At 35.1% G+C, this 14,144-nt stretch overlaps 1 protein-coding gene across 3 annotated transcripts; it reads left to right on the top strand.

Moving 5' to 3' along the window:
• Positions 1–477: 477 nt before the first annotated feature.
• Positions 478–10,216, top strand: LOC117927023 (calcium homeostasis endoplasmic reticulum protein-like). 3 transcript variants are annotated; one of them, XM_034846390.1, is made up of 6 exons: positions 478–573; positions 3,464–3,570; positions 6,733–7,333; positions 7,430–7,817; positions 8,676–8,959; positions 9,165–10,216. In XM_034846390.1, exons 3-6 carry the CDS (start codon positions 6,793–6,795, stop codon positions 9,920–9,922), a joined length of 1,971 nt encoding a protein of 656 aa, XP_034702281.1. In that variant the 5' UTR covers positions 478–573; positions 3,464–3,570; positions 6,733–6,792; the 3' UTR covers positions 9,923–10,216. The 3 variants fall into 3 exon arrangements, with proteins under 3 accessions (XP_034702281.1, XP_034702278.1, XP_034702279.1); XM_034846387.1 differs by having other exon boundaries at positions 6,733–7,817; XM_034846388.1 differs by having other exon boundaries at positions 534–621; positions 6,733–7,817.
• Positions 10,217–14,144: the final 3,928 nt, after the last annotated feature.

Below are 14,144 nucleotides of genomic sequence, written 5' to 3'. Positions count from 1 at the left end.
CAGTATTTTTATTCAATTTTATTTAAAAAAAATGAGAATATGAGTGGATTTATATAATACAAGATAAAAAATCATTATTAATTAGGGACTTGAATCTTGGAGAATTTTTCTAATTAAAATGATTTTTATCTCATATTATGTAATAAAAATTTTATAATATATTTATTTTTAAGATGCTTTTATCATATTAAAATGATAAATTATTTTTTTTTGATAATTTTATTTAATATTATAAAGTAAAAGGGTATTTTAGGAAATAATTATTCGACTTATGAAAAAGTGCATATATTTTAAAATATTTTTAAATGAATGAAGATAAAACTTATTTATAAAAGTTGAAGTTTTTTTTTTAAATTAGCGAATGATAAAAATAAAATAAAATAAAATGGAGGGTTTGATTTACGCGTCTGGAGTTAGTAATATAACCCAAAACAAATGAAAAGAGCCAAGTCCAGCCCAACGATTCCATGACTGGAGCCCAGACAATTAGGCCCAAATACTGAAACTCCAAGGGTTTTTGATTCATTTCTGCTTTCGCCTGCCTCCGGCATCGTTCTCTCTGTAGAACTTCAGGTTGGTGTCTGCTCCGATCTTAATATCGTTTCGTAGTCTCGGATTTAGGTATAAGATTCGTGTTGTAGTTTAAGAACTCGTGTTTTTGGAATTTGTTATGGTGATTTGCACGATATTTTCTGTAGTATTTTTTGGGTTTTTGTTTGTCCGAACTATTTCGATTTATCCTTGATTTATTGTTTTTGTTTGTGTGATTCAAAAGAAGGCTCTGCAAAATTAAAAGCATTATAGATATTAATTGGTAGCAAAGTAGATTGGAGAAAACGATCATGGAGATATTTGATGACTTAATAGTCAAAGAGGAAATCCAATAATCCTATATGCACGTCTTTCAAGTTGAATTCTTGCAAGGAATTTCAATGGGAATTTATAACTTTTTTTATATATCCAGAATGAGTAGATTCTGGACTAGTATAGGTAGAAGACCCAAAACAATGTAGACATACTATATAGGACACAAAAGTTCTATAACATTTTTTGGCTTATTTCATTTTGTATTGTTAGAGCCCGAAGATTGAAATTTTTTATTTTCTATTATTTTTAAATTTTAACGATTTTTAGCATAAACTGCATATAAAAGAGTATATTAGTCTATTTTGAAATAATTAATCTGATTTGAAATTTGGATGTATTGACTATCAGTAATGCATTTGTTAATTAAAATTATCATGCTAAATGCAACTGGCACGTGAAAAAATGGAAGTGTCATGAGACTGGCCAAGCATGTCTTTAATTCTAGGGTTTCATCTGAAAACTAGGGTTTTACTCTCTTCTTTCACTCAAAGCTCCAAGCCTTCCATCATAGGCCTAGTTGTTAACTTGTAAAATATATTGTGTATCATTTTTTTGTTTTTCTTTGTTGTGTGAAAATGAGTAGTGTGTGTGTGTATATTGGAAGAATGAAGTATAGAGTAATATTTAACTAATTTCATGAAAGATAATATGATTTAAAGAGTTAACTGCATCATATCATTTGAAAACGTAGCCCTTGAGGCTTGGCATGATGGGGAAGGTTTGTGGGAGGGTCCAGGTTCAACACCTAATGGGGCAAAAATTTACCTATCAAAAAAAAAAAAAAAAAAATCATTTGAAAACATTGAATATTAGAGTTTTGAAAAGTTCAATTTAATAAAATATGAGTTAAAGGCATAAGTTAATTAAATCCATGAAACCAAACTTTTTATATATGATTTTTAGTTCAAAATTTTAACTAGGCATATGTACTTATGTGTTGTTTATATATGCGTCTTTATATGTCTTTTGCAATGTTTTAAAAGGTTAAAGATGATCTTGATGTGTTTTGTTCAAATGAGGGGAGACATAACCTTGGAGATTGAATGAGGTGCTAACTCCAACTTAAATAAATAAATAATAAAAATTCTCAAAAAATCAGAAAGGTAATTAAGTCACAAGAAAATCAAATAATGAAAAGGTATAAATTTCATTATAATAAAACTAATTATTTTTCATTTTTAATAATTTCTAATTTAGTTCCTTTTCCTTTCTTCCAAATTTAGCCCTCTATTCATCAAATAATTTTCAACACTACTATCACTATTAGTAAGGGGAGCCTCCAAGGAATATTATCATATCCAATTGCTATATTTCCTTCCCATTAATGTTAGTCACAACCATTCTTCTTCTTTATATACCAATTGCAATGATATTTTTTCTTGTTTATTAATGATTTAATGATTATGTATGAGCTCAACCACTAAGATAGTCAACAATTACCCTTTGTTTTTGTCCAAATCTCTCTTTTTCCCTCCATTTAAAAGGTTAATTGGAAATCAACTAAACCTTATTTCATAAAAAGTTTAACCCAAGTCATTACCCAATATAAAACTCATGAAACCTATACCAAAAGCCCACAAAAGCATGGAACCCATTCAAACTCATTGAATGTAAAGCTTAAGCCCCTTATAAAATGCATACTAGAGGCCTTAAAAGTTAGAAACCCTTTAGAACTTTTTGGATATTTGAGGCTTAAGCCTTAACAACCTTGAGGCTATGGCCTAAAAGATACGAGCCTCAACATGGTTAGACATAAGCCTCAATTACCCTAACTAAGGCTATAGCCTTCTCAATAACCTTGAGGTTATAGCCTCAAAGCTATAAGCCTCTTACAGGGTTAGACTTAAGCATCAGTTTCCTTAACTAAAGCTATAGCAAGGGCTAAGGCTAATTTGCAGAGCCTTGCCTTGAGGCGAACCTCTAAGTGTAAGCCTCAATTGCATTTTAAAACACTAGTCGTTTCCAAAATTTTAACTTTTAATGTTTGTCATAAGTCCATTCTTAAAAAATATTATATATATAAAAAGTAAAAGTTTTTATTTACCAATTACCATCATTTTCAATTTCAAAATTCAAATGAAAATCCTCTATATTCATTTTAAGAATAATTTATTTAACTTCCAATATGGTCTTTGACAACAAGAATGTAGTGTTTTATGCAGGATTATTTTACCTCTCTCCTTTTTAAACAATTAATATAATTATGCTTTTAAGGTTTTTTTTTTTTTTCAATTTGTTTTTTCATAAAATTATAAAAAGTTGAAGGTATATGTATTGGTGTATCATGTATCATATTGTGTACCATATATATATATTATAATGTACCCTTAAGATACGTAACGCAATACATATTGATTTCCATAAAAAAATGTATCATAGCATTGTGTTGTGTTGTATATCATAGGTTTTTAATGACTATGATCACATGTTTGCTCCCTTGCGAACCTTTAAACCATCTGTTTGTTTCCCAAGAAAATATATCAAACTGAATGGTTGAGAGTTACCTCATCTGGATACTAAATCAATGTAAAATGTATTTTTTATTTTTATTTTTTTCTGAATCATTTGTGATAATTTTTTGTCCTTGGTTTTTTAGGTCTGATGAGAATGACAGTTCATATAGCTGATGCTGCTGGTGGAATTACCAATCTTCAGGAGCTGACTGTGAAGCTCTTCAACCACTGGAGCTTTGACAGCGTCCAGGTTTCAATCTCAATCTTGTTTTCATCAGATTTAGCTGTTTGCTATACTGTTCTGTTCCCTTTAATTCTTCCGTTGTCATTAGCTTTTTCCATATCATTATATCTCTATGATAGACTTTATAAATTGGTTGAGGTCAAAATAAGGAGAGGGAGGGTGTTTTTTTGTTTTCCTTTTCCTTTTTGCTTGCCTGTTTGGAGTTGACCTTGCTTTGCTCTTTTCAGGTTCTTTCTTTATTAATATATCCTCTTGTTTGCCTATAAGAAAATAGTTTTTCCATATATATCTGTTTCGTCAAATGGTCTTATAAGATCAGTATTTTATCTACACATTATTTCGGGATTGTTAAAATAAGAAGCTACGTTTCAGTTGTTTCCAGTTTTTTTTTGTTATTTAATTTCTTTTTATTTTAAAATATCTACCAGTTACATTGGCAAGAATTGCACTTTGCTTGTAAGTGGTCTTCATTCATTGAATCCAGGGGACAATTAGGAGATTGAAAGAGTTTGTGTGGGCAGAGTACCTTATATGTTGCTGGAGAAGCAGTTTAACAACTATTCTTGAGAATGACAGAAGGCCAATTAGGGTAAGTATGAATGTTAATTTTCATTGAGAAACAAAAGGTGAGAGAGTTCCATCCCTCACCACCTCTTCCTCCCACCACAAAGCTTGAGATAAAACCCCCATTCCTTTTCTCTCTTTAGAAGGCAACTAAGAGTCTTCATCACAAAAATGAATAATTATGGAGAGTAAGGGTCCATTAACGAGCACCAAGAACCTCACCATTGAGATACACCACTTAGTCCACCCAACCCATTTCTAGCCAAAGTCCTTTTTTTCCACAATTGTAAGCAAGAAACCCCAATTTACATAGTCATAGGCCTTCTTTATATTAAGCTTACATCAAACACGTTTGAAAAAGCTCTTCAACCTTGAATCAATAAGCATACATTTAAAAAATCTCTTTAGCCTTGAATTAATAACCTCTTTTGCAATAAGCATTACATCCAAAATTTGTCTACTACCCTATCAACAACCTTTTTAAGCCTATGTTCCAACAACTTTGCTAATAACTGACACCTCTCCCGCTGTTTTTCTTTTTCCTCCATCCCCCTTCCCCCTTTTCTAAGGAATAAGACCAAGAACATGCCATTTAAACTTCTTACCAAAAAACAAAATTATTTGCTCCATGAATTCCCTAAATAAACCCACCACTTTACTTTTCACAAAGTCCCAATAGTGATACCAAAAGGCTATAGTGAGCCCATCCGTTGCAGTGGCTTTCTACCAGCACAAAGCGAAAAGAGCAGAAAAGAGTTTCTCCTCTGAACAGGGCACCTCCATGACCAAAATTTCCTCCCTCCCCAAGGGTTCAAAGGAATCCCATTGATACAAGATCTCTAATCCCCTAATTCAACAAAAAGCTCACGATAAGAACTAGAAACCACCTCCTTAATCCCCTCTTGCTCATATTATCAAGCACCATCCACTCTTATTCTAGCCATGGCATTTCTTCTTCTGTGCTCATTGGCCATTTTGTGGGAGAAAATTTTGTATTGTTATCATCCCCCTTCAACCATAGTCTCTAAAATTTTGCTTCTAAGATGTTTCTTCTAGCTTTTTCCGCTTGCTGTATTCTTCCAGTTACCCCTCTAACCTCAATCTCTTTAAGAAGAAGAGCAACCTAAAAACCAATACAATTTAAGGCTTCTGCTTCCTGACTGAAGCATTCTTAAAGACCTCTTTATTCTAAGCTTTTAAGTCCATCTTCAAGGCTTTGAATTTTAGAGGCCGGGATATAGCTGAAAAAAGCTCAAACCTATAGTCCATCCATCAAGTTTTAAGTAGGTCTTTGAAGCCTTCCTCTTTAAGCCACATGTTTTTTTTTAGTCTAAAGGAGTTTTGCCATTCCTCGCTTCCCTCCATCTTAAACATTATAAAAGATGTATGCATAGTCCTCTAATTTTTCCCACAAAATGTATGGAAATAAAACTGTCTTCCAAACATCGGCTTTGAACCAATGGTATTCCATGTGGGAAATGGAAATCTAATAATTGATCCCCTCTATATCTTTTCATGCAATATCTAAGAAAAACCACCCAATTTTTTGGTGGAGGTCAACCAATCAGCTAAACATACCTTCCTTCCTTCAAAATTTCCTCTATTTCTTTTTCTTCCACAAAGAGTACAATATAGGAAAAGGGATACATGATGTGTGCACCCTCATCGGATGAGTGCCTACCTAATAAATCTCTAATTTGCCTACAAAAATGTAGCTTCAAAATATACAATTCTCTCCCATTTTTTTTCATCATATTTTCTTTCCTTCCTATTTCTGTTACAACCAAACAGTACAGATTGATATTTCTTCTTAGTTTTTCCTCTTCCCTCATGTCCCAGATCCAAAGAGACCTTAAAGAGTTTCTTTGCTTGGGAAGAAACTTGGAAAAGGATTTTGACTTTGAATGAGTTAAAAAAGGAGAGGATGGACATTAGTGAATATATATTTTATGTACAAAGATGAAAAATAATCAATTGATCACATCTTTCTGCACTATGACAAAGCATGAATTGTGGCAGCTTGCCTTCTCCTTATTTGGAATTTCTTGGGTGACACATTTATAGTAAGTGCGATCCTTTTGAGTTGACATGAATTCTTTGTTGAGAAAAAGTGGAAGATAGCTTGGAAACCTTTTTTTTGTGCGTATTTTGGACTATTTGGAAGGAGAGAAATCAAAGATTGTTTGACAATATAGAACAATCAGATTAAGTGCTCAAAATCATTTTTATGTGTGATTTGTTGGAGTGGATTTAGATGGGGCATTAATGTTTATGTTAGATTTTGTTGATTGGGTATGCTCTAAGCAAGGGGAGGGAGTCTTTTTTGTCTTCCCCTGTTTCCCTTTGTTGATTGGGTACACTCTAAGCAAGGGGAGGGCGTCTTTTTTCTTTTCTCCTGTTTCCCTCTTTTGTCCTTTACCTTTTGGCCCTTCTGTATATTTCCTGTGTACTTGAGTGCTCCCTTTTTCTGTGCACTATTAATACATTTCTTTGCTTGCCTATTGAAAAAATAAAGTTTACTGTAAAAGATTTCTATTACTTTAAGGGAATGTATTAATATGTTGCTCTATTCCTTTTGCTACACTAACTAATGTTTTTTTATAGGTATATTAAGGGTTTTGGAAAGGTTGTAGCATCTTCCTCAATCATTCAACAGTAAGGTCGATGGATCGACAGGCTCATGATTATGCTGCTGCTATGGCATTTGCTCAGCAGCAGCAACAAGCAGCTAATGTTCAACAGCAGCAACCTTTTGGGTTTCATCCACAACACCAACAGTTCCCTCCATCAGTGCATGGTCCTCCTTTTCTACCCCCACATCCTTCTCTCCAACAGTATCCTTTCCATCGCCACATGCCACCACAACCACAACTCCATCCCCATCCTCCACCTCATCCTCACCTCCTGCATCTCCAGCAGCAACAGCAGGCTCCATCTGCTTTCCCTCCTCATTTACCCTCTCACCTTGTTCCTTCACCTTTTCATGGTCCTTTTGAATCTGGCCCACCCCCATCTAACCCCCCTTCTGATCCTGAACTTCACAAGCGGATAGATAAACTTGTTGAGTATGCGGCCAAGAATGGCCCAGAATTTGAAGTCATGATCCGTGAAAAACAACAAGACAACCCAGCATACAGTTTCCTCTTTGGTGGTGAGGGGCATAATTATTATCGATATAAGCTTTGGTTATCTACACGTTCCTCAGGTGGCCCCTTCAACTCTCCTTTCCCTCCCTCTTCTATACCTATGATGCATTCTCCTATGAATCCCATGATGAACCCATCTTTAAATGCTCCTCCAGCTGCTGCTGCTGGGGCTTCGGCTTCAATGTTAGGCACACCTCAAATGCATCAACCTCCATATCTACCATTTTATGACCAGCAGCAGCAACAGCATCAACATCCTCAGCCTTTCCTAGGACATGGTCGACCAGATTTTGACCCCTCATCCAAATCTTTCAAAGGTCTGTCTGGACCACTTCCATCTGATGTTGCTATGGAGCTGAGTAATGTTTTGAACAATCTCACTGGTACCAAAGAATCCATTAAAGGTGCCAAGATTTGGTTTATGCAGAGGTCTCCATTTGCACCAGCTTTGGCTGAGGCACTTAGAGATAGGGTCTTTGCTGTGGATGATTCTGAGAGACAATTGCATATAATTTACCTTGCCAATGACATTCTTTTCGACAGGTACTTCATCTAGTCCTGCACTGATCACTATTTCATCATAGTTCTGATTGCATTTCCCGAAACAATCTTATATTTCCTACTCACTTGTGGTTAGCCCCTGATGGCCCATGCCTGCTCCCCCCTCCTTTTTTTTAACTTGATAGCTTGGATCGCACACTCTTGTACCAATAAAGCATGTTTTCGCTTGATAATTTTGGCTTTTGAGGACAAATGCATGTTAGAGCGATGAACAAGGTTGAGCTCAAACAAGTCTGAATGTGCCATGCTTAAGCAGGGATACTAGAGCTTAACTCAAGTCCATCCAAGCCGAGCTTGAAAACCCAAAATTTGAAAAAGGTTGAATTTGACCAAGTATAAGCAAACACTGTAAACTTCCAGCTTACATGTGGTACCCCTATTTAATATTATCTCTATTTGCATATCCAAGATATCTATAAGCAAACACCAGGCTTAAACAGAGATGTGGAGCTTGAAAAGCCCAAAATTTGAAGAAGGTTGAACTGAACTAGATCCGAACAAACAACATGTTGAAACAGGGATGTAGACCTTAATTCAAATTCAACCAAGCCAAGCTTGAAAACAAACTTTTTGTAACCGGGGGCTTTCTTTTATGCTTCTCCAATGTTTTCAGGCAGGATTGCTAAATTGACTGATTGAAATGATATGGTTATGAGGCCTGGACCCAGGGTCAGGATGTATTTTAATTGTGTAGTCCAAGCATTGGGAGATTAATTTTCCTGCTTAAATATATGACTTTTTTTTTTCAAAGAAAAAGGATTTCTAAACATATGCTGCATTCTGATGCTGCTGTGCAATTTCCTTGGATTTTAATTGATCTTTATCATCTGGAATTTGCAGCTTGCAAAGGCGGATCAATCCGCATGAACTTGATAATGAGGCCCTAGCATTTAAACCTGTCTTAGGTTCCATGCTTGCTAGGATTTACCACAACCCCCAAAACAAGGAGGAAAATCAATCAAGATTACAGAAAATTCTACAGTTCTGGGCTTCCAAGGAAGTTTATGATCATGATACAATTTATGGGCTCGAAGGTGAGATGATTGGTGGACCCCCAAGCAATTCTTTCTCAGGCCCTCATAAGGAGTTATCTGCTGTTCCTGTGGATCCCTCAGTTGTTTCAGGTGGTGCCATCCTCCCCCCTACAAAACCAACCTCACATCTCTCATTGACATTTCATTCACAGCATATAGAATAGTGGGTTGAAATCTGATTATCTGATTGTTGGGTATTTTATACAATAAATACGTAATGCTTCTTTGGATTTGCATGAAAGAAAAAATTAAGTTTATGGCAGTGAAATGTTTACTCACTGTTCTCTTCATGCAGGACTGCCACAATCAGCACACCATAACATTCCGCATTGGCAGCCTGAAAAGCCAAGTTTACTAGAGCAAGAACAACCTGATAAACAAATGCCTTCCCTTGCAGCCATGCCACCGTCCTTGGCTACACAGCAATTTCTTCCGAATGCAGTCCCTGCTGGTCCTTTCCTAGGATCAATGCCCATACCATCTTCTGTTCAACCAGCAAACCAACAACCTGCACTGCATTTGCCTACAGCTGCTGGCCTTGGTGAAAAATTGCCCCCATATCCCTTATTCCCACCTGGTCTTATTCCTGGAATGGTAAGAAAGATGCAGATTGGTAGTGGTGTGCCCTACTCCCCCATGAGCCCTTTGGACATCCCAACAGTAATACCTCCATCCAATGTATCACCATCTGAAATTCTTGAGAGAGTATCAAAGTTCTTTAAAGAGATTGGAGAGGTCAATCCTTCTGAAGGACCGATGGAACCATCTGATTCAAAAGATGAAGATGATGAGTATGAGAGACACTCTCCTGTTCGTAAGGGAGGAGCTTGCATTCCTCCCCCTCCTAACCTGCAGGTGGATCCTGAAACAGGGACATATGCTGATGGAAGTGTGGAGCGGAAACCAGGATCCAGTGGTTCAGCACGGTTGGGACTTGGGGCCACAGCTAATCCAAACGAAGTGAGCCAATACGATGATGTTTATACTTCTTATCGGAAACAGAGAAGCACCAACTACCATTCATCAATGAGTGCACGAGCGGGTACAAGGTGAAAACCACTTCAATGTATCACTAATTTCAAACTGATATAGCTTTTCTTCTGTTCATTTTTTTCCTTTCTTCTTTGGTTGTATGCTAATCTAATACCTTGGGTATGTTGCATCAGCATCAATCAATAGTTATTCTGTGCCGATTAGAAGTTGATTCAGCTGATTGTTGGAGCATGCATAGAGTAGGACCTTAGAGTGTTGTAATCTTCTTATCAAACGTAAGAGCCAATTACAATACCGGATGTTTCAACTATGTGCCGTGACATCTTACTTAACAAATTTGTACTTGAGCTTGCATATATAAGAAATTAAGAATTGATAAGACTTCATGGATGGGAAAATCTGTAGCAACCAGGTTAGAAGAAAACAGGTACTGACTTGGAAAACCTACCCAACTACAGAAACTCATGACATGGACAAAAGTTTGTGCCTTGAAAATGTTGCTTGTGGCAGTATGTTTAGTCATAATTGATTACATGCGTCCATGTATAATAAGTTTAGTTTAATTAAAATTAAAAAAACCTAGAAAAACCTATCCATTCCCTTCATATCATTGTTTATATTGGTTCATTCCCAGCAGTGGTTCATTCTCTGTTCATAGTGACTTTTCAGTTCATATCATTTGTCTCATTCCCAATTCATAATGATTTTTCAGTTCTTACCATTTAGTCCTCTTCATTCCCCATTCATGTAGTTACTTTTTTATACCATTCATTCCATTCTCGTCATAGTGACTTTTTAGTTTAAGCCATTCAATTCCATTCCCCATACATAATGACTTTTCATTTCATGTCATTTCCATAGGATTTTTTAACTTCTATAGCTAGTTTGAAAAAGATTCTTAAAATTTGGTAGTTACAAAAATATTGACAAATCTATGATACTTTTTGCCATGTCGGAAGGTCTCTCTTCAAGAGATACCTTTCTACAATTCCATAAAATCAAATTTATATTAAAGGTGTTTTTTCAAGAAACACCTTCCACAATTTTCGTATGAGTAACACAATGAAAAAAAATTGAATTTATAAAGGTGCTTCTTCAAGAGACACCTTTCACAATTTTACACAATTGAATTTATATTAAATGAAGAGACACCTTTCACAATTCCATAAAAATGAATTTGTATGAAACGTGTCTTTTCAAGAAACACATTTCCACAATTTTTTTTTATCATACACATTAAAAAAATTGAATTTATACTTAAGGTGGTCTCTTCAAGAGACATCTTTCATAATTTTATAAAATTAAATTTATATTAAAGGTGTATTGTTGTGTTTGAAGAGACAACTTTTAAAAAATAAAATAAAGTCTATCTCTTAAGTAGTTTTATCCTTAATACAACTAAATATTTAAATTTTATCACATGTATGCATCATAATCAATATTTAGATCTTTCAATCTAATATTAATCAAAATGAGTAAACCAAATGTCAATTAAGTCCATGCCTTCTAAAATAGTAGCAATACTACTTTGTCTAAAATAATTCTAAAATAGGTACAATACTATAGAACTTATGTTAATCAACAATTATTAAATCCAAAATATAGCAAGTAATAAATATACATTATTACTATTTGTCCAAAAAAATAACATGCAAAATATTAACAATATCTAACATAGAAGTCGTATATGGTAACATCCTTAATGTGTATAACAAGAAGGAGCTTTCCTTTTTCATTGTGGACATCAATGATGTGCATGTTTCACTATTGGCCGACATGTGCTCTCCCATGTCCTTGATGACCACGTCTCTTACCATGTCCTCAACCACAATAATCCTCCTGTCCTTGTTGATCATCATTTATTGTAGGAACTAACTTCTCATCAACCAATGTAGCCTCTAATGGTTGTGGTGATGATGCAACAAGTGGTACTACAGGTGAGGTGGATGACACCTCCACAGGTGTTGGGTTGATGACAATCAATGGTGCATCTCTAAGAATAGGTATATATGCCTAGTCTCCGTCCCATGAGCCCGTCTTCCTTTGGTTCGTACACCTCTTGATCGATGTTGGAGTTGTGTAGCAATAATGACACTAAATTGAGTATGATCTTACAAAGGTGGAGGATATCAACTATTGATGAGGTGGTGGATTGATATTAGTTGATGGTGCATGTATAACAACTGGTGTATGCTTAGTCTCCTTTTTATGAGGTCCTCAATCTTTAGTTTGTATACCTCCTGATTGAGGCTGGAGTCGCGTAGTGGCATCAACACTGAATAGAGCATCTAAGCGATCCATCTCATGTATGACCTCTAATACAATAGTGCACAATCTGTGAATACGCATATCATTTGGAGGTGCAATGTCATATATATGATGTATGTTAGACTCTGTAAGTCAAATAAGAGAAAAATTAAATTCTTATAAAAATCAAATAAATTTCAATAAAAAGATAAGACATGCAAATTACCAGTAGCTCATGGAAGGACCTAGTCTGAGTAAGAAACCAAAGAGCAATGAAGTGGTACCACACCATCTATGGATCATGATATCCCAATGGACCTATAGCCATCACGCCCCCAACATATGTTTGTGCCTCGAGCCCTAACATAGAATGTAGTCTCAATGTCGAATAGTCCAATCAACATCATATCTACCTCTTAAATCACATTTATGTAAGATTGACTCATTGTCACATGGTTGAGGAATCCCTTGACAAAATCCAAATTGTCGTAATACACAATCAATTCTATGCCATTTAACTATGTGAAAACATATTAAAGGTGAGATAATGCACCATATATCTTTCTCAACTGTACAATAATTAGGAACTCCAACATTCATGTCATCAACATAAGGTGGTCATATAATCTATAGTCAAGAAAGGTTAAATATAATCAATAGTTTGGAATTTTTTTAGAGAAAAAAGTTTAAGAAAAGAATCAAACTTCTATTACATGATCTGCCATAAGTCGATCAAGCTAGTGCCTATATTGAACTAAGATGTGCATGGATGTCGAAGTAGTATGAAACTCATCTCTCCAACTATATATAAAAAAAAAGAATAAATAAATAAATGTTATAATTTAAGTTTATATATCCCCATAATAGTAAATTGATGGTAATGATGCATATGTACTGTATGGCTAATGGATGAGACAACTGGTCATCATATGGAGCTATTTGTAAACAATGAGGTGCAATAAATGGGAACCTATCGCATACCCACAACTAGAGTAAAAACACTAGATAAGATATATCATGTGTATCAATTTGAGAAGCTTGACACAATTGTTGATAAAGTCAAGCTAAATAGACACTACCTAACTATAACTACTGGCAACCTCAAAATCCTTTGAAGGCGTAAAAACATAAGATGCACCTTATCTCTAGACTTTCCTGAAAAAAGAAGAAGAAAAGAAAACCTCTAACGTGCTGTAAAATATATGCCTTAGTATAATGCCAAATAGACTCCTCATCAACATATAGTATCAAAATAGGGAAGCTTTGAACCAACCATGAAACATGAAGGCGTTGCCTATCTATGTATGTGTCCTTAGTAATAAGCCTCAATAAAGATGACACGCATATCTCCAATCTAGACATGTGCTACCAATAACTACTACTGCATCTATTGGTAGCTAAAAAAGAATGGTAATGTCTTGTAGTGTAATTATGCACTCTCCCTAAGGTAAGTGGAAAGTATGAGTCTCTAGTCTCCATCTTTCGATAAATACAGTAACAAGGTTCCAATATAAGGAAATGAATCCTAAGCATGCAACACCATAGAAGCCTGCTTGCTATAGTAATGGAATAATATGTCCATATGGTGCACTAGTGTGATGGAAAATTGCCTTGCAATGTTGACAATAGGGTTCCTTTGAATCAACACTTGTCCATGCTAGAGAAGACCATTGTGTGTCCTATCTATGTAGAACAATAGGATCCAATGGTCTCAAATCCATTATGCGATAATACTTACATATATTAAATAGACATTAATTATTCTTAACATTAGTTCGAATATGAATTTAAAGACATGACATTAAAATATCATATTTTAAAAATGGATAATCTTTTATACTTTAATTGTCATAAGGAAGGGGGTTGGAGGATTATCCTCCATTTCTTATAGGACAATTGCGACGATTATGCCCCTTTATAGCCACATCAAACCCTAACGCTTGGTTCTGTCAAATCTATTTCATTATTTATCCCTGATGATCTAGGATGCCCCTTATCCCTCATCAAAGTGGGATCAAGGTGGATAGTAGGAAAA

Source organism: Vitis riparia, chromosome 12, assembly GCF_004353265.1.
Source record: "Vitis riparia cultivar Riparia Gloire de Montpellier isolate 1030 chromosome 12, EGFV_Vit.rip_1.0, whole genome shotgun sequence".
NCBI lineage: Eukaryota > Viridiplantae > Streptophyta > Magnoliopsida > Vitales > Vitaceae > Vitis > Vitis riparia.
This window is presented reverse-complemented; position numbering and strand designations above follow the sequence as displayed.

Bases quoted from the DNA above. Each gene is read 5' to 3' on its own strand.
- LOC117927023 (XM_034846387.1), top strand. From the start codon at position 6,793: ATGGATCGACAGGCTCATGATTATGCTGCTGCTATGGCATTTGCTCAG. The intron at 7,818-8,675 runs GTACTTCATCTA...TGGAATTTGCAG, and splicing joins AATGACATTCTTTTCGACAG to CTTGCAAAGGCGGATCAATC. The intron at 8,960-9,164 runs GTGGTGCCATCC...CTCTTCATGCAG, and splicing joins GGATCCCTCAGTTGTTTCAG to GACTGCCACAATCAGCACAC.